The sequence below is a fragment of the Lactuca virosa genome, chromosome 2 (genome assembly GCF_052849685.1).
Source record: "Lactuca virosa cultivar CGN04683 chromosome 2, Lactuca_virosa_CGN04683_v6, whole genome shotgun sequence".
NCBI lineage: Eukaryota > Viridiplantae > Streptophyta > Magnoliopsida > Asterales > Asteraceae > Lactuca > Lactuca virosa.
In genome coordinates, this window is record NC_136427.1 from 310,951,276 (window position 1) to 310,972,929 (window position 21,654).

General features: G+C 35.0%; 1 protein-coding gene and 2 long non-coding RNA genes across 3 annotated transcripts; 2 read left to right on the top strand and 1 right to left on the bottom strand.

Moving 5' to 3' along the window:
- The first annotated feature begins 1,051 nt into the window (after positions 1-1,051).
- Positions 1,052-4,525, top strand: LOC145161670 (S-type anion channel SLAH2-like). Its single transcript, XM_079081249.1, has 5 exons — positions 1,052-1,224; positions 1,918-2,086; positions 2,217-2,711; positions 2,838-3,608; positions 3,975-4,525. Exons 2-5 carry the CDS (start codon positions 1,937-1,939, stop codon positions 4,395-4,397), a joined length of 1,839 nt encoding a protein of 612 aa, XP_078937375.1. The 5' UTR covers positions 1,052-1,224; positions 1,918-1,936; the 3' UTR covers positions 4,398-4,525.
- A 1,840-nt stretch (positions 4,526-6,365) lies between these two features.
- Positions 6,366-7,796, bottom strand: LOC145157192 (uncharacterized). Its single transcript, XR_013737155.1, has 2 exons — positions 7,258-7,796; positions 6,366-6,633 (listed from the first exon to the last, which is right to left on the bottom strand). It is a non-coding gene; the product is annotated as an uncharacterized LOC145157192 (long non-coding RNA).
- Positions 7,797-20,919: 13,123 nt separating this feature from the next.
- On the top strand, positions 20,920-21,284 carry LOC145157193 (uncharacterized). The gene is made up of 3 exons (XR_013737156.1): positions 20,920-21,001; positions 21,079-21,170; positions 21,249-21,284. It is a non-coding gene; the product is annotated as an uncharacterized LOC145157193 (long non-coding RNA).
- Positions 21,285-21,654: the final 370 nt, after the last annotated feature.

Below are 21,654 nucleotides of genomic sequence, written 5' to 3' on the forward strand. Positions count from 1 at the left end.
ATGGTGGTAGTGGTGATAGCATAACTGGTAGTGGGATGAGAAAGAGTAGGAGGAGGGTGGGGTAGGGGTAGGGATAAGAGGTAATATTTTCTTTTTTGTTTTATTTTTAATTACAAAAATTGGAAAATGTTTTTAAATAAATAAAAAACAACTAAAAAAATAAAAAGTAATGACAAAATCGTCATTAATAAAAAGTTGAAAGCAAATTGGCTTAAACTCGCAACAAAATAAAAACTTTGGATCTGTGGTGTTAGTCCAAACCTTTTTGGACCAAATTGACAATTTTAAGCAAACCATAGGGACCATTTATGCAGTTTAGTCTAAAATTTATAAATATTATATATGTTTAAAATTAATAAACTATACCATGAGTTTTTAAATTATTTAATAAAGATTACGGTGATTAGCTAAGTTATTATATATATATATATATATATATATATATATATATATATATATTTAAAATGGTCAATAAATAATTATAAAGGATTTAAATTAATAATGATAAAGTTAATAGAATGATGATGTTAAAAAATAAGAAATAGAGGTTACATTAAATTGATCTCTTAGAATAAAATAAGCAGCACGTTTTTTGAAAATTATTTTTATTGGTTATTTAATTAGATTCTTTGTTTTATTCTAACAAAGACAGATTTGGTGTTTTGGTCGAATGGACAAACTTTTAAAATTTAACTATAAGTAAAACATGTTATAAAACTGCTAAAATTATTCAAATACATATAAGATATAACATTCCAATATATATATATATATATATATATATATATATATATATATATATATAAACAAACAATTATCGTAAATAATAAAAGAATCAGGTTTTCCGGTCGTCTATCGAAACTTCGCACTATGCGATAAATAAAATTAGTTTTATTAATGGTAAATAAAAGTTATTTTAAAGTATATTTATATATCTGGGATGTATACTTTTATCTCATAAAAAACAATATATTCGGCAGACTACAGAGTACAGACAGTGAGTGCTATATAAACAGATTCACATTTGAGACGGGGAAAGTGTGCTCTTTCATTTCTTTCTGATTCCGTCTCTTACTCTGTCTCTTCCTCCTTTCTTTCTTATTTCTTAAAGGTACAACTCAATGATGCATGTCTTACTACCCCAAGAGTACAAGTTTTTCATCATTTTCTGCATCTACAGTGTATAAGTTTCAAACACTTGGTAGTTCTAGAAGTCCCCAGCAGGTATCGTAAATGATTTTTTTACGAGATTTATTCTGATTACCATTTTTAGTACATTTTAAGTGACGCTATATTTGAACACTACAACTTTTTTTTTGGGATATACAATTTGGTTACCTCTATATTAATAATTTGATGGGACTAAACTAAAAATTTGTTAAATTTAACTGATAGCTAGAAACTAGTAGCTAAAAGTTTTGAAAAAACTAAAAGTTATTTGAAGTTGTTTTTTGATTTAAAGTTTTTTTTTTATATAATAAAATCTAAATGTTCTTATTGATTAATTACAAATAATAACAACATATTTTCATTATATTATTAATTACCATAACATCTTTTTTAATTATATAATGGTAAAGTTATGCCGCTTAGACGTTAATGAAATAGTCTTCTCATGTTAAACGATTCAAAAGATTATATATATATATATATATATATATATATATATATATATATATATATATATATCAACCTTATACTTTATAAATAATATGTTGATATGTTACTCAGTATGTAAAAAAGAAGATACATTCCAAGTTTATTTATTTTCACATACGAATAGTTTGAAATTATAATAAATATGAGAATATTTACATTTCAATTATAATATGAGAATATTTACATTTCATTGATTTTATTTTAATGACTTAAAATTTAAAATTAGTGATGGTTATTATTATTTTGTTTATTTTACAGCAACAACAAGTTGAATCTAATGGCACACAGCAAGAAGATTAGTGGAGAGTCAAAACAGGATTCCCCTGAAATGCTTCTTCCATCACTGATCAGATCTGCAGATGCCAACCAAATTCTGGATTTTGATGGTGATCTTTTCAACCAAAATGCCTCAAATTCTCATTTTATGGTATGTTTTTAACATAAAAACTCTAACACAATTGGTGAAGATTATAACTTAAATTAGTAATATAAAAATTGTTGACTGGCTAACTCAAATACTTTTACTATAAATCTACTTAAAGTTGTAATTTTGGCAGGAGCCCAATGGAAACGAGATTGAAAGCCCGGATGACATTTCGAATCAACAAAGAAAACAATATGTTTCAGTTTCAGTTAGCATTCCACCTTCGCCACTTGATGCCAAAAGAGTTTTGTTCAAAGAGGAACATGAAGCAACCGGAATCCATAGCCTGAAAAATCCAGACATCATGTCCAACACCCATGAGCTCAAATTTAATCCACAGTCCGTCGTGACGCACACGACGGGCTGTGGAATTGATGAGACGGGGCGGGGGAAATCCCCAGACTGTCTCATCCTCCCAGTGAAGAACACTAGGATGGATGGATTGAAGGACAACAGATACAACTCATTCAAAACATGGTCGCGTCGACTTGAGAGACAACTTTCCACGTTACGTGGAAAATCATGCAACGATCTAGAGATAAACCCTCCCCAAAATCTTCAAGGGGAGAGTTTATCCGTAGACAGATACTTCGATGCTTTAGAAGGACCAGAGTTGGAGACTCTTAGGGTATACTCGAATCCTTTTTGTTCTGTTCAATACAAAATAATTTGAAATAATTTATATAAATACATGTGGATCTTGATTTTATTTTATTACAAATCGGTATTTAAAAATATCATTTCTGTTTAACAGCCTTCTGAGGAAATAATGCTCCCCAAAGACAAAAAATGGCCGTTTCTTCTTCGTTACCCGGTCTCATCATTTGGTATATGTCTCGGTGTTAGTAGCCAAGCGGTAATGTGGAAGCATTTAGCCTCAACCGCTTCGACACATTTCCTTCATATAAGCCTTAGAGTGAACTATACTCTATGGTGCATATCGGTCCTTCTTTTCGCAGTTGTGGCCTCAACATACCTTCTAAAAGTGATCTTTTACTTTGAAGCCGTTCGAAGAGAATACTACCACCCGATTAGAGTTAACTTCTTTTTTGCCCCGTGGATCGCATTACTCTTTTTGGCTATTGGAGTTCCCGATAGTATCACTACAAAGTTGCCTTACTCTTTATGGTACATGTTAATGACACCGATTTTATGTCTAGAGCTCAAGATTTATGGGCAGTGGATGTCGGGTGGGCAACGGCGGTTGTCCAATGTGGCGAACCCGTCCAACCACCTATCGGTGGTTGGGAACTTTGTCGGGGCTCTGTTGGGGGCATCAATGGGACTAAAGGAAGGCCCGATTTTCTTCTTTGCGGTTGGGTTGGCTCATTATACAGTTTTGTTTGTGACATTGTATCAAAGACTTCCAACTAACGAAACCCTCCCGAAAGAGCTTCATCCTGTTTTCTTTCTATTTGTTGCCGCTCCAAGTGTTGCCTCGATGGCATGGGCCAAAATCAATGGATCGTTTGATTATGGGTCGCGTATCGCATACTTCATTGCCTTGTTTCTCTATTTTTCACTGGTAAGTTCAAATTATCATTATTTGATTAAAGTTATAGCCCTACAAAAGGATCCCAATGGTTGGGAAGTGGAATCCTATAAAGGATTTTCATCTTAATGTCTCGGACTCATTTGACGGTTGGTGTTTTGCCATTTACCTCTCACGTGATAGTCGTTGGACATGTGCATCGTGGGACCACCAGCGATATAGACCTATGGTTTACCTTTTTTATTCAATTAAATTTTTAAAATTTTATATGTGGAGTTTGCAAATTCCACCAATCCCATCTCCAGCCCTAACACAAAATGCACACAAATTATAAATTTTATCCTTAATTTTTGTTTTCCAAATATGGTTGGAGTTGCTCTAATATCTATATATTTGTAGGCCGTTCGTGTAAATTTCTTTCGGGGATTCCGGTTCTCATTGGCGTGGTGGGCTTACACATTCCCAATGACCGGAGCTGCAATCGCCACAATTAGATACTCAACTGAGGTCTCGAACATAGTAACCAAGTCGTTATCAGTAACCCTGTCAACAGCTGCTACGGTTACAGTGACAGGGCTACTGATAACAACAATTGTTCACGCTTTTGTGTTGCGAGACCTTTTCCCGAACGACATTGGGATTGCAATTAGTGACCGGAAACCAAAAACACAACGGAAATGGTTTCACCGGGGCACATGTGGCTCAGTCAAAGATGTTGAAGACCCCTTTAAATCCGTGAACTCCAGCGATGAAAAGGCTGAGGAGGATCCGGTGGCATTTTCGGGATTAAATGTAGAACCGATATCAATAAGAGTAATGTAAGTGATACACACGGTTTGAGTGATTAGTCAAAGGAGGAACTTAGTTTAGAAAAGTTCCAATGAACTTGGATGTATATAGTATGGCTTTTACACAATATAAAATATAAGCATGTTGTTGTTTTGTCGAAATTTATTTGCTCGAACGTTTCATTTTTACTATTTCTTTTTTCATAAATGAAAAAGGTAAATTGCAAAAAACAACTACAAATTTACAGTTTTGACTTTGATCAACAAATGTGACATGTTTTATCAAGTTGATGTAAAAAATAACATTTTCTTTTAACCTTTTAGAGTAGTTTGCACTTTGCACACAGAATTAAGTCTATAAATATTGAAAAGATTGACATGCGATCGTGTATAATGTATACCATTAAATACTTAACTTCTATTTATTCAAAATCAATATATGTATATGTATAGAATAATATTTAAGCAAACCCTTTTCCCCTACCAGCCACATCGCATCTCCGACGTCTATCTTGATATCTCGTCTACTGCTTCCATTGAAGATTTGAAGCATTGACCATCGAGCTTTATTAAATCCGCAAATCTGAAGACCCATTTCACCATTTGCCAGGAGCTCAGGACTAGGAACTAAAGCCCATTAATCCATCTTTTTTTTTTCTTTTGTAGATCCATGATAGCCGGACTATATCGTATTGGGTTTGTCTTGAGTCTTGAGCAATTCCGAGCACAGTCCCACACAGGCCTTGGACCCTGGTTAAGTGCAGTCTTTCGTAAGTTCCGATCTTGCTTCTACCCAAGGTCCAAATATAAGGCCCAACTTAGATGCAACAGGCTCAACTATTCTTATGCGGAACCGGTTTTGAACCGGATTTTAATATATCCGTTTCGAGTTTATCTTATCCGCCGGTTAAGGAGCTAATTCCTTTGAGATTTTGAAACCAGATTTGAGGGCCAAACTTTTTTCTCCGGAAAAATACATGGTTTCGGATATAATCAATTGGCAAAAACATTTTTCTTTAACCTTCCATATAGCCTTTATTCTGCTCTATAGCCGCATTAACCCTAAAAATGATAAATTTATTAATAGGTTTTGGTGCACTTGGTTTCAACAAGCCGAAAAAACGAAAGAAAAAAAATCGTCTGTTCTCGACGTTGTTCGCAATATCATACCTTCGACTTATTTCTCCAATTTTCATTATCAAAATGGCAACCACACAATCTTTTGTTTCCACTTCTATCAGTACAACTAGAGAACTCTAGATCAAAATCTAAACAAATGTCAATACGGTAGAAGTTCGTAAATATACCCGAAACAAAAGTATTTGGTGTAATCTCAATTATTGCATCTTGATTCTTGAACGACGTAGAGGAAAAGTTCGATGTAAAAACAATATGGCAAGTTTTATAATCCTACTGAAAACACAACACGACACTGAAATCATTTGATGAAAGCTTGCCATCCAAGGAACGCTTCCATTTGACCATTTCCACAACCTTGACTTACGAAAATTTTCCGAACAAAGCGTCAACCACGTTATAATCCGATAACTAGTACTAGCCTTATAAAATATGCAATAAAGTTTTGGACCAAACCAAAACAATAAATGATTTTAGGTTACAAAAATTATACAATATTGTTTTTTTTTTTTTACATATGACCTTTGGACTGTTTCTCATAGAAATATCAATTTGTGTCTACTTGTTAATGGACATTGGTACAACCTACAAAGTAGGGTCATGAAGAAACGGAATTTTGAGTTAAAATTTGTTTGGTTATCTGCGATTCAGTCAAAATTTATATAAAATTTTACATGACTTAGGTGGTGTTTGTTTTTTTGAATCTAAATTTTATAAAGTCTGCGTACCACCTATGCAACCCTCTGCAGCAGAAGAGGTGGACCAAACGGCTGCAGTCTGTAATAAGAAGTTTGTTTGTTTTTTAACCTACGTAAGCTGCTACAATAAACCGAAATTTAAATAAACTAATTTTACAAAATTAAAATAGTTTTTCAACACCAAAATTTTAATAATTCCATTTTTACAACATTGAAATAAAATTCATTACATTTTTATAAAAACATTCAATACTATAAAATGCTATTGACACTATTTACAAATAAATGAATTAACATTAAAATTATATTGTTTTAGGCTAAATAATGTGTTTGTGAGTTTCTTCAAATTGCTCTTGATTTTGGAGCTCCTTCACAAAATCTTGATTCTAACATTTAGAACAACATTCTCTTTGCTTCTGCATGCCTTTGCTTCACCTGCTCCACAAATACAAGTGTCATAAATACATCACATTTTTATCGGCATACTTCTAATTACAAGCATAAATACATCATATTTTTACATTTTTATAAAGAAATTATAAAGATGTGCCAATAGCTTCGTAACAAGAACAAGCAAAGACCATTTCATCATTTGACCATTTGCATTTGTTACTAGAGATGTACCAGGTAAGACCAAATAAAATGCAATTAAATTAAACATCAATAGTCTCTCAAGCATTTCATAGAGCACCTGTAATGCACAACTTGTTTCCCTCAAAAATTACTACCACTAGATGGATAAAGATCTATCCCACTCTTTAGACATCCAATCCAACAAAGAAAGGAAACATATACATGGGTAGAAGCAAATTAGTATAACAAAAATCAGATTTCTCATTGACATTCATCAAATCAGAAAATCGATTTTGAGCAAGTCTATATATTTCAACAAATTAGAAAAACCGTTTCAGCAAATCAATTTCAAAAATAAAGAGCATTAAATCGATTATAGCAAATCAAAAATCAAAAACCGATTTTAGAAAAGCAGAAATCAAAAATCGATTTCAGAAATCAGGAGCATTACATCATAAATCAGAAAAAAAAAATCAAGAAGGGTACCTGATGTGAATATCGATGTGAACAGGAGCGTCGATGTGAACAGGAGCGCCGATCATAACAGAAATCGACATAGCAAGAAATCGATTTTGTCATACTTGACGACGATGTCGACGATCGAAAACGCAGTAGTGGTGCGCCGACGAGGAACATGCCCTACAATGGTGTGTCGGCGGAGGGCTGAAGTCGACGAGGGGTGGAGAGCGACGGTCGAAAGTGCAGAGGGAAGAAGGATGGTGCAAAGGAAGAAGATGGTGCTAATACTTTTGGGACACAACATGAGGATGTGATGATGATGACGACGATGATGATGATGAGGATGATAAGAGTGAGGATGAGGGAGTTTGATTTTGGTTTTTAGTTGTATTTTTACTTTTTTCCAGACATTTCGTATGGTTGTAGGATATTGTATCTTGATATTTATGTATTTTTATATTATTTTGGGTTTTTTAATCTCTTTTTAGTTTATCAATTATCGAATTTAAGCCCTGTTATGCATTAGTCCAACCAAGATTACACAAAGGTGATCAATCTATGTCTAGTCATGGTTCGACCCGTGTACAATAACGTCGCTAAGATAATAGCTTCATATTCCGTGATTTTGTTTTGTATTTATGCTCTTTTATTTGTGTGCTTTAAATTCTTATTTTGTACCTCTAGACTATTAGATAAGGATTAGTTTGGTAGGAAGAGTCGGATGGTAGGACCATTTTAGTGTATAACTGTTCTGAAATCCAACAACCCAAATGACGGAGTTCGTTTGGATGGATCGTTTGATCCGATCTGATCAAGTAAATCCAAATAGATTTCAGTTTTCAAAACATGGATATGAATAGTCTAAACTAAATTCAAATCCGATCAGATCCAACCAAATTACAATTCGGTAAGATCGGTTTTACAATTCGGTTTTTAAGAGGCGAGATATTTTAAAAAATATATAATTTAAATATTTGTCAACTCTATAAATGTATCTAAAAAAACTTTTTAATTATGAATTATGATTTATAAACAACTACTAAGAAAATTTGATTTAGTTTAATATTTCATTGACAAAAAACTATTCATAAGAAGTACATATTAAGATATTATATTGGATGAAAGTTTTTAATAATTAAAAATAATAATTTAGTAGATTTATAAATGATTAAAGATATATATTAAAAATAAATAAAGAGTTGTTATTCGCTTTTTTGGGACTATTCGGTTCTTATTTTATAAACCAAAATCAATCGGAAATCCAAATAATAATTCGTTTTAGCTTAAAATCAATCCAAAAATCTGAATAACCGAACCAAATTGTCTAATTGTCTAATTGGACAATTTGGTTTTAACCAAATAGTGAACAACCCTAAACTCAAGGCAACAGTTCCATTCTTGACACCTTTCCCTAAGTAGTCTATTGGTAGTGTAATTAACAATAATAGTTTTGTTTATAGGTTTGAGAACAAACCTTATCAGAGTATATGTCCTAGGCTATATTCGTAATTTCCTAAGAAAATACTAATTCGTTATAACCTATGGCTCTGATACCATTCTGTCACACCCCCGGCCGGCGGAGGCATCGTCGGGCGGTACGGCGTTCGTTCAGTTTTACATTCGTATACATAATACCTTTTATTACCAAACAGAAGTTACATTTGATCTGTACATGATATAAGCTATCTATTTCCATGGGACTTGTTTCTCCTCTGTAGCGATTTTCTATCCTTCGGTTCCTTAGGAATACACGTGGTTTTGAAAACGGTCAACATAATGTTTTTGAATTCATAGTTTTTTATAAACATTGAAAACACACTTTAAAAAGTTTTCAGTATAGGATTTTTGTTTACGAATAGGACTTTATACTTTCATAACTCCTCTTATTCCTATGAGTTTGGCTTGTAATGGTCATCTCTGTTTAAAAACGTGAGTTATTATCCATTTGTCATTATCCTTCTATTACACCCTAGTTTTCCATAAGAGCTGAGGTAATCTGGTTTTATATTGTCTTGTTATCCCAGGATATATTCTTCTTACACATAAATGATTTCGTATAGGTATTTGATAAGGTACTAAAGTAGCATTATCATTGTTCTTAGGTATATTTGGTACTCTTTGTATATTAATATTATAATTTATCTTCTCAGATATATCACCCCTTTCGTATATCTCTTAGTATATTACTTTTCTCATCAGGTTTTCACCCTTTTCGCATATTGCTACATACTATTACTACTTCAAGGCATTCCCTCTAGGTAGTTTAATTATTTAAGGTTGGATGAATAACGTTACAATGAGTTCCTATAATCGATCTTTCAACTTGATATTTTCCCCGCACGACGCTTCATCTGCAGTGATTCGACCATCAAGGTTGTAGCTAGCAATTGCAGGTGGGGATGTCAGTCCCATATAGATCTATACATATCTTTCCCTCTCACTTAAGATTTAATTATTATAGGTCGGGGTTAGCTGAAAGCTAATCAGCTAAAGGATGAATAGAGTCGTTCTCATGTAATACAGTTTTGTTTAGCCTTATAGCATGCTTTATTGTTCTTCGATATCATTCCCATAGTTTTAATCTCCTTGGTTTTGATTTCATTCCATATTATATATATATATATATATATATATATATATATATATATATATATATATATATATATATAATCGTTTGGTTATTTTGTTAGGATATTCAGACAGAGTAACGACTAGGTACTATGTTACCCTAGAGGATTGGCCAACATAACGACTAGGTACTATGTTACCCTACTGATTTGATCAGCATAACGGCTAGGTACTATGTTACCCTAGTGTTTTGGTCAGAGAATCTACTAGGTATATTATTATCCTAGGGTTTTTTTTTTGCAGTATAATGAGTAGGCATAATATCAATCCTAACGTTTCATGTGTTTTGTAAATTACTGATATAATGTAAATGATAATACTTTACAAAATCAATGATGTATAAGTTTAACATGTATTCCCCTCATAAAATTTTTGAAAATTGTAAATGTGGGGTCGTGAACTTACCATTGTCGTGTGCTCTTACTGACTCGGGAATTCGCATTGGGAGGCTCGAGCCATTCAGAAGAAGGGAAATTCTTATGGTCGGATATGAGAGAGGAGAGGGTGTTTTGAGGTGTGAAAAATGAAGAGGTAAGGGCCTCTATCTATAGGGGAGTTTTTGGGTTCGTGTCGCGCACACACACGTTGGCTCTTCTCAGAACTCGACATGTGCACTCTCTCGTTTGTCCACGTCTCCCGTATCTCAATGAATCCGATCTACAGTCGTGTGCGTCGTGCGTTGCGCACACGATTTATTGTTTTTCAAGAATTTGTATCTCTTTTATACGATCTCCATTTTCAATGTTTTCTATATCAACGCGAAGGTCTCAACGATTTCTACAACTTTCCTTTAGGTTGATTCGGCCGAATTGTACTTTATTTTTAGCCAAATTTTTATAATTCTAAATGATTTTGCAAAAATCATATATTTCTTGTACGGACTCCGTTTCTGACCTTATTTGTCTCATTGGTCTTATAACAAGGATTACTTTGATTTTCCTTTACAAAGGTTTGTCTTAAACTCAACCAAATTTCTTTTGGCTTTTTACATCACAATATTTTGTGTGTGGTTGACTTTTATAAAAGTCATATCTTTTCCATACGGAGTCGAATTTTTATTAATTTTATATTTATGGATCGCGCCAATGCATATTATCTGAACGTGTTAATATATTTATTTGGTGTTACGACTTTCCGCTTCCTTAATTCTTGGCCTTTTAGCTCAAACTGTCATATTTTGACTAGTACGCCAGGGAAAAGTTGTATATTTTTATTGATAAACATTATATTTTTAACTATCCTGGTTAGTTGTTGTTGAGTTATTTACCTCAGTTGTCACACATTCCTACTGTTAGAAGCACAACCTAAAAAACATTTAATCCACAACTGTAAGCACAAAGCTTAGTGAGTTTACCAAAATATCACAAACATCACAATAATAGCTATACATGTAAGTATTAGGCCTCTTTAACTCACGGCCAATTCCGATCTCGTTATCATCCCAATTAGGTACTCTTCGACTCTCGGTCTGCCTCGATCATGTCATCAGCCCAACAAGTCACATAAAATACCGATCAACACGCAAACAGACGAAAACCACAAAACACCAATCTATAATCAAGGCCATACTAGTCTAACCAAGTATACTAACATGACATAGTATTACACATGCATCCAACACACAGAGGATCCAATGATGACATAACTAATATAGTGATAAGCCTGACATGAATCTAATAACAACAATATCACCATCTCAAACAATAACAACTAGCCCAAAACACCTATAACTAAATAGATGTCAACCTTAGACTATAGCTCAAATCCCCACAAGTTTGACCGAAAGTCAAAATTGGTCAAAATAGTTAATGGTCATCATGTTGTGGCTAAACCTTGGTCGTGTCGTGACCACTTAGCGACAAAATAGTCGTGAGTGCCTCGAGATTGCGTCGTGAGCCGCGAATCTGGTCTTCCTTGTTATGGGCTTAATCCCTTAAGTCTAGAACTCAAAACTTAAAATATGATTCTCACAACGGTCTTAATGGATAAAGTTTCCAACTTTATCTATAAACAAGGCTTAATCATCCAATAATCTAAACCCTAAGTCCAAAACTCATCAAAAAGGTTCAAACCAACGTGCATGGCTCAAGGTAAGTACATGCATGCCCTTTTTCTCCAAGAAGCAAGGTCCAGAAACATCAAAACATAACCAATATGCTTTGGAGTTCTCCAAACTCCAAAAACACAAGGATAAAGGGATCAAAATGCCCCCAAGCCAACCATAACCTTGATCTAGCAATACAAAATCATAAATGTGGTAGCTTTATACTCACAAAAGGTCCAAATGAAGATTAACTTGTCTGAACACCAAAGAATCACACTCTAAAACACTTCTTCTAGCTTATTCTCCCTTGATCTTCACAAAATGAACACCAAATCGCAAAATCTATCAAATAGGGGCTAGGGTTTAACGAGAGAATGTTCTCTAGAGGTGGAGGCTGGCAAATGACGAAAACCTAAGGAGTTGTGCACTTAAATAGGCCAAAATCCCAATCCCTCTAGGGTTTGGCCCATCAGGCCCTTCGCATCGTAAGTTTCATTAAAGGTCACGTCATGCCCTCTAAATTCGCCGCCCCGCTACTCAGAGAGAACCCCAAAAAAACTTAATAATTCTCATTAATACATAATAGCATTCCTGAAAATCGGATGTTACAATTTATTTGGATAGAGTTCAATTTATTTTTTCAAAAAAATATCATAGAAACAATCATATTATTTAGATATTTGATTTTTAACTGATTTCGAATCTGATTATGTTGGATCTATAAGTTCTCACCCAAAACCCAAAAAGATCCAATCTGAGTTATCCGACTTTTTTGTAGTGTTTTAAAAATGGGTTTTAATTGAACTGGCATTGTGAACGGTTCCTGGTTTAACCACTTCAACTATTTGTTCGATCAAGTTTTTTGAATTTTTCATGTTCTTATTCTCCTCCACACACAAACAGATTAGTTCAAATATTATAAATACATATAAAAACAAGTTCAAACATTAAGAATACACATAAAAACAAGTTGTAGATCACTCTAAATACATTTAAAAAACTCATAACCATAAGTTTTACATCAATCCACATACATCAAAAACAAAATAAATTATCATAGTGAAACAAAATATAACTTTGATTGAATATGTAACATCCCGGGCTCTCAGGCAAGGTTGCAGAACTCGTTACTCGGTATCTGCTCGGCCGACAGGGGAGTAGCGAGTACTTGGATTACTCGGGGAGTACTCACATATGATAAATCAAGTAAAAATAATTTTAGAAAAATTATATATGTTAAAAATATCATAATTTATAATCATTATTTGATTAAAATTCATAACAAAAGGTTTAATTTCTCTATTAGCTATTTAAATAACGTAATTTGCAAACCCCTTAATATTTTAACTAATATTTTAAGTATAAATTCAGTAGATATTAATAAAAAAAGGTTTAATATCACTTATGTAATCACTAATATCACTTGATTTTGTTCCCAAATATGATTAAATCATCCAAATACAACACTTATGAAAAAAGCCAATATTTCTTGACTAAATACTCCATTTCCCCATTGATCAGACCAGTTTGATGTCTTGCTTCCCATGTTGAGATCTGTAATTCATTGAAAATTAAATCATTAGAGGATTAAGAAGTTGACATTGCAATGAAACAATCAAACTGGAATAACTCTAAACCACAAGTCAGGTCGATTATATATATAATTAGGTAGATCTAATAATTCACTCAATGATAACAATGATTAGAGCAAGTATAACTTGATTCAGATTCTTCAAATTGGAGATATGCATCGAGTTTTGATTTTGAAGCTGCTATGAACTCTATGATAAAACTCTAAAACTTAAAAATCATGTTGAACTCCTAGCATATCCATATCGATTTTTCAATCAGAAAGCGTGCATCTCTTAATTGCTTCTAAATCCTAATAACAATCGATGCACCGATAAGCATTGTACATCAGATACATAAAAATATACACAAAATTCAGCATTATCTGAGAAGAACATAAAAGGCATTACAAACGATAATCTAAAGAAGAAAATTACAAAAAAAACTTATCTAGTTAAGAACTCGTAGAACCCTAGAGTTCAAAACCCCTCTTTCTAACTTGTGATTAAAACCCTTGTAATATAAAGGGAGACAACAAGAGGTTAAACCCTACCTTTCAGTGATGGTGACGACCCGTTTAGAGAGAGAGTATCGAAGTTGATAATGACTCGAGTGAGACCAACGATTTCAATTGTGAGTTAGCTTCGATTTCATATGTGAAGAGGAGAAGATGACGCTAATATACATTCTCAATTTCATTTGTGAAGAGGCGTCGACCTCATTTGCTAAGAGGCATCGATCTTATTGTGATTGCAGAGGCATCGTTTGTTTTCATTTGTCTGTGTAATACTGATCCCACATCGACTCAAACAAAGAACTAAGAGGCGTGCCTTTTATTATAAATATAAGTCTTTGTTGTTAAAGGTATTCTCATATTAGACCACTTTGGATCGTGTTAACTCATGTTCCGAGTCTGTCCGAGTTGGACTGAGTCAGTTTGAGTTTAATCGAGTTTAAATTATTTGCGAGTTTTATAGCCGAGTAAGAAGAACTCACCTCGGTAGATGGCCGAGTCCGAGTAACTCGCCGAGTATTCCGATTTTTACAACATTGCTCTCTGGTATTTTCAAATCCTTCCTTTAGTTTTTAAATATGTCATTTTGGGTCCTTGGAGTATAAAGATATGTAGCCTTATGAAGTCTTAGTGGTAAAATGGTAATTTTTGGGAGCATGAGTGGTACGTTGGGTGTACATGTGAGTATGCTAAGTGTACTAGGGTGCGCCATAGTACGTTGGACGTACATATATGTATGCTGGGCGTTTTAATGTCCGGGTGAAACCCTAATTTTTAAGGTTTGAAGAGTATTTAAGCACCTTTATGGATCATTTAGCCTCACTCTTTCAGCCTCCAAGTCCTTGATACGTTCTTAGCAAACCCTAACCCCATAAGAACTTTTGGACGTGTAAATTCATAAAGTTGGAGACTTTATGACTCTAGGGTTTTCGTGAGCCAGCAGCCGGAGGTTTTCAGTGTGGTTCGACTTTGTGAGGTGAGTTTTCCTCATTGTACTTGAGGGGCGAAGGCACCAAGGCCGGTCATTTGGATTTGATATCCTGATATGTATGCTATAGTGTTGTAGTGATCTGTTAGATCGGTATCCTGGTATTTATGATGTTGCTATACGTAGTGATCTGTAAGTTCTGTCTGTTTGTTTTCTAGCTGGTTAATAGTATGTTTATCTGTATTATGTGCACATGATTAGTTGGTGGCTGAGGCTTCACTGCTTTGTGCGTAAGCCAACAGGCCGGGGCATTCCAACCTGATGGTTGAGGGGCTAGGGTATCCCAACCCGATGGTTGATTGGACCCATAGTATATTGGCATTCCAACCTGATGGTTGAGGGGCCTGGGGTATTCCAACCCGATGGTTGATTGGACCCATAGTATGTTGGCATTCCAACCCGATGGTTGAGGGGCCTGGGGTATTCCAACCCGATGGTTGATTGGTCCCATAGTATGTTGTTTTGTATTTGTGTTATTTGTTATGTATTGGTATGTTGGGGAAAACTCACTAAGCTTTGAGATTACAGTTTTGGATTATGTTTCAGGTACCTCAGAGGATCGCGGAAAGGAAAAGGCGTGATCGTGCACCTCCTCATGTTTTGTTATATGATTTTGGGATTTCTCTGATATTGAACTCATTTTGAAAACAATTTGTAAACAATGATGGTCTTTGAGTTTGTTTAAAAAGTTTAAATTTTTCATGATTTTATGAATGTTACAAGTTGGTATCAGAGCCTTGGTTTGAGTGAATTGGAGGAACACTCGTGTGAATCCAGTCTCAAACTAAGGAAAATATTTTAAAATGGTTTTCAAAATAATCAAGGAGGATACGATGTGTACGATCAGCCGGAGCTAATAAGTAGACCCCAGAATACCATATTGTTATCTGATATTGTGATATGTTAGAACAGCATTCTAGTGACAGGCTAGGGATCTCCAGGTTTTGCATGAGAGAGTTGTCTGATTATATGATGCCCGATAGCCTAGGGTTCTTCTCTAATGGAATTGACATCATTACTGTAGTTGCTTAGTTTATGCATCATGGTTATACATAACTAAGATCTTATAGTCTGAGAATGTTTGGTTGGCCTTATTTCCTGTTCTTGTTTGATGAAGGGATTAGGGTAGGATCAAAGATTCAAATGTCTATAAGGTCCATCATTATGTATGGATAGCATACACGAGTGCTGCAGGGTTGGTGGAAGTTTCGTGGAGGAGTTGTGTGGGGTCAGCCGACCAGTTTTGATATATATTTATATAGCATTCCTATAGGGTGAGGGGATTGAGCGTATGAGTATGTTAGCAAGTGTTGTTAGGGTGTTGTGATGACTCTCTGAGACAACTACGGGTAGGTGTGGAAGGTAGTATGGGCCCGTACTATTGAAAGCACGGGACCCATACACGTAAAAGAGAAGTCACAATCCTTAAGGCTTTATTGGGAGTTGGTTCCCCGTTATGATATACATTTTATCTGATATCCTCCTGGTTTATTTTCAGTATGGTGACTACGCGTCGAGTTGAGGTAGAATCCGGATCGGGATCTGGAGTTAGCTTTCAGGGTGATTTAGTTTCGTTGGATGAGAGGATCAGGGAGATCCTGTAGGAGGAGGTTGTTGCTCGGTTCCGAGCACAGTTGCCAGATATGTTTGGGTCTATCAAGAACGTCATGATGGAGTACTTTGATGAGCATTATGTTGCGTTGTCTGAGACTGCTGCTACTGCAGCCACTGCCGTCGTTGCGACTGCAGGGGTTGCATCGGGTCGGGCTTTTCAGTATCGGGACTTCGACAATATGAAGCCCCTGACTTTCTATGGGATGCAGGACTCGATCATCACCATGAGGTGGCTATTTGATGTGGAAGGATGTTTCTTCACTTGCGTGTGCCCTGCTGACCAGAAGGTCAGGTGTGCTCTGAACCTTCTGAGGACCAGAGCAAAGGATTGGTGGAGGCTCGCTACCAGTTCCTATTATGCTGAGTAGAGAGTTGTTGTGACTTAGGAGCAGTTTTCAAAGATGTTACGCTCTCGGTATGTACCACTGGTGGAGCGAGAGAGGTTGGCTCAGGAGTATCTTGACTTGAGGCAGGGTTCTGATACGGTGACAGAGATCACCAAGATGTTTACAGAGAGGGCTTTTTTTTGCCCTGAGTTTGTTGCATCTAAGCAGGCTCGGATGACACGTTACTTGAGCATGATTAAGACGGAGATCAGACAATTTGCTTCTACTCAACGATATGGTTCATTGTTAAAGATGCAGGAGGGCACCAGGCGGTGTGAGATTGAGATTGATTTGCAGACGAGACAGTCGATACCGGCCCCAGCGTAGTCACAGACTTTGTCGAAGCAGTTTAGGGTCGTTGATTCTAGGTCGGGGAGTTAGAGGGGCCGCACTTGCGGGAAGTGCGGCAAGGTGCATGATGGAGCTTGTCTATCTTCTTCGGATTGCTACAAATGTGGCAAGCAGGGCCACATCGCGAGGGATTGTCGGCAGCAGACTCCAGCTTCTGGTGTCAGACTTTGTTACCATTGTGATCAGGTGGGCCACATAAAGGCCCAATGTCCTTTTCTTGCTGCCAGGCCGGTGCAGGCTCCAACACCGGCTACTTTGAGGATCACATATGGGAGTCAGGGCAAGGAAGAACCCCCGAGGGCGCGCTTTCCAGCTTACCGCCGAGGTGGCGAAAGCAGCACCAGATGTTGTGACTGGTATGTTTCTATCTGTTATCTTGTTGATTATGTTTGTATTATGCTTATATCACTACAAGAAAAAGACCCTTTTACGACGCGCAAACCACGACACTCGTTGATTTATGTTACGCAAGAAAAAGACCCTCTGCAACAATCGATCGATGATCTCGCCTCACACCGGCAACCTCAGGTCCGGCGACCTGAGGCTCACTTCTCCTCTGGCGATCTCAAGCTTACTTCTCCTCATCGGCAAAAAGAAGGGCCTTTTCCAATCGTCCTCTCACCTCTGCACTTCCGCTTCTCTTCCGACGAGTGAAGATTAAGAAACAGGTGGTGAACCGAGCAAGACCATCCATCGTTGTGTAGATCGTCGCACCACCCACCTCCGACCATAACTTCTTCTCCCTTTCTTCTTGTCCTCTATGAAGAGCCTCCCCCCATCTCTGGTAAACAACACCATCAACACTGCCTCCGGTGGACCAACCAATCTAACTGTTCTTCATCTTCTTCTTAAGTTGATTTTGAAAGGTAAAACCCTAAATTTTTTTTTTTGAAGCTTTTATGTTGAAGTGTTTAAATGTTTATTTTTAGTTTAGTTTATGCGTTTATGAGATTTAAATGTAATTATTAGGCCATTACCTGTTTGTAAAGCTAAATATCTTGTTCTGATGCTACAATGCTTCATATTGACGCCTTTTGGTGAAGAAAACTTGTGTTTTGATGTCTTGCATTTAACACCTTTTCCGAGAAAGGTTAACTATTCACTAGGTTTCAAGTTAAAAAGAAGCAATTCTTCTAGAATTTCACGACCATTACCTCATTTGGAGCCGTTGGTACTTTGATATCCTTGGTAGTCATCTCATTTGGTAAGTTAAAATGTTTTCAATCGTTCCTATGTAAATGATTATATGTACATAATCATATCCAACTTTGATCATAATGTTTTTGTAGATTATAAGCAAACTAAATTTAGTTATCTGTTTGTATGTAAATGAATGATAGATCTTGAGTATATACCAGTGATATTTGTTTTGATTATATATACCAGTGATATTTGTGTTGATTATAATATCGTTATGTTTTGGTGATTGAATAATTCAGGTGCAACATGTTTATTTCCTAAACTGGATATTAATTACCTCAACACAAAGGATTATCTTGGTATGTATTTTCTTTCCCTTTTGACCTTTTTATTAGTTTTTTTTTGCATATTCACACTGTCCAAGGCATTAAAACATGTTCTCTCCTTAAACTTTTGAAGTATTTTCTTTTTCTATAAGTTCTTGGATATTGGGAAATTTTGATTAGTATGATATCACTTATTATCACTCTAGATCATGTTTTGCTAACCTATTCATTCAAATTGTTGTCTTCTGGTCTAATTATGGGAAGAACTTGGAGCCATTTTTCTGCAACAGATTATGTTTGCACATTGCAGGTAAAAATATTGTCTTGTTTAATTTGTTGATTGTTTAAAAATTACAGAGATGATTACCGTCATTAACTTTGTATCTTCTAATGGACAGGTTCTTAATCAGAAAGAAACACCACTATTATGTAGTCTAGTTTTTATTCAGAAACTAATGCTCAAAGCAGAGGTAAGAAGAGTATTTTTTTTATGAAATGCATAAAAAATAGATAAAAAAATAAAGTTTTAACTTGTGTAGATGTTCCTTGATAGCATACATGATAAAAACTCTAGGATTTTTGATCTTGAACGGTTACGAAATGCTAAACCTGTAATATCAATGTAAGATTTTCCAAATTGGTTAAACTGAATCTATTTGTCAACCTGTCTTGAGGGAACCAGTTAATGCTTACCCGTATGTGAAAGATTATTGATAACTTGATAAGTGCGCGTTGTCAAGAAGAGTTTGCAAAATAGGAAATGTCAAACCAGGAACGCTATCAGCAAGTCGCTACACCAGCTACAAACAGTCACAAGGACTTGCTTACATCATCCAAGAAAATCTTGAAGAAGGAAATGGCTGTAGTGGGGCCCGCTGTCGGACGATCTGTTACTCCAGTTACGGCTAGTTCTTGGAGCTACATACAGAATCACTAATGATAAAATCTATCTATACAGATGACAGATTCCAAAAGCTAAGTTTCTTGGTAAGCTTATTTAATCTGCTACATGGATTAAATTATCCTAGTAAATAGAAGGTTTTAATACCTTGAAATTGTAGCTTATTAATATGTATTAAGGATAAAATTTGACTACTAATGATAAAATCTATCTATGCAGATGAAAGCATGGGCAAAAGCACATGATATTAACAGTTCAAAAGATCGAACTCTTAACTCTTTATCCATAATATTATTGGTTGCTTTTCATCTATATGTTTGTATTTATATTGCTTAATACTGAAAGAAAGTCATCTTTTGTATTTCTTATTTATATTACTTTTCAACTGTTCAAAATTTGATCTTATAATTATTCTTTGGTTGCAGAATCGAGACCCTCCTATATTACCTCCATTTTCCGAGATATTAAAAGGTAATACTTAATTAAGGATGTAAAACTAGTTAATTAGTATTAAGAACTTGTCTTATACAATGAAACTTCATTGATGTTTGACTACAAGTCAAGCCTTAAATGAAAAGGGAGTATAGGATTGTTATGAGTTTTTTAACATATTCTGCAGTTAGAAGTTTATTTTAACAATAGGTGTTGGCCTTGGTTTTAGCTACCTGTAAGGGGTAAATAAGTCATTTCACCATATGTGTTAGTTGTTAGTTGTGGTCAACGGTTAGCCAAGTTTGAGAATCCAGAAGAAGGTTTGGCTTGGCTTGGCTTCATGATTCATATCCATATGTGTTGTTGTATCATGCAAAAAAATGTCAATTCGTGTGAATTTTGCTCTACAGGTTTTGCAGAACTAGCGGTTGATCTAGTGGAGGCATCAGTTGCTCACTGCCAATTAATTGTTGTGTCCAAGTAAGCTTTTTCCCCAAAATATTCTTCATACTGATGTACAAACATATATAATCAAATCTTAATTTTTATTTTTTTTAAATGTATTTATTTTAAATTAACATTTTCTTTAATGATCTTCAGTCTTTTCTAACAAATGCACGTGGCTACCCTTGTCTATCCAAACGTCATCAGAATCTACTCAACAGTTTCTTCTACTATTCAATACAGGTATATATATATATATATATATATATATATATATTATATCTAATGACATAATAAATGTTGTTTAAATTTAAATCCACTAGGATTAATAAAAAAAAGTCTTGCAAAATTTATTCAGATTGTGCTTTCTGGAAAACCAGTGCATAAACTTCCTGCAACATCTGGTGTAAACCAAACTGATAATTATGCCCAACGTGAGTTTCCATTTTTTTCAATAAAGTTGTCATTTTTTTATATGATTTTGAATTAAATTTAATATTTTGTTACTCAGAAGCTCAAAGACATGACTTAAGGTCATACTTGGATTATGTTGGGTATTTATATCAGAAAATGGAACCCCTTCCTGAACAAGAACGATTTGAGGTGAGGTGTCCATTATTAATCCAATAATCCATTTTTATAAAAATTATAATATGATATATATCATAAATTTTTATGCAGCTTGGATACAGGGATTTTCTACAATCTCCCTTACAAGTAAGTTGTTTTTGCAAATTTGTATTTTCAATTTCTATTTCTCTTTATTGTCTATTCTAATGATATGATATGTTGGTTGAGTAGCTTTACAATCACATGTTCCTCCAGCATCCCTTTTTGCATCGGTGAACTTTCTGTTTGTTGGGTCACTAAACATTAGGTAATAAAAAGTAAGTAGATCTTTTTATAAACCCATTTTCTATATATATAATGACTATATAGCTTACAAAGTTAGAGAGATGACCAAGCTGACATGGAAGCATTCTTTTCAGCTTGTTTCTTATTCTTGGTTGGTTCACCTGTAAAGGTACAACCAGCTAATTCTACAGTGCATGTGAACACGGGCAAATGCCCCAGGCCTAACCTAAAA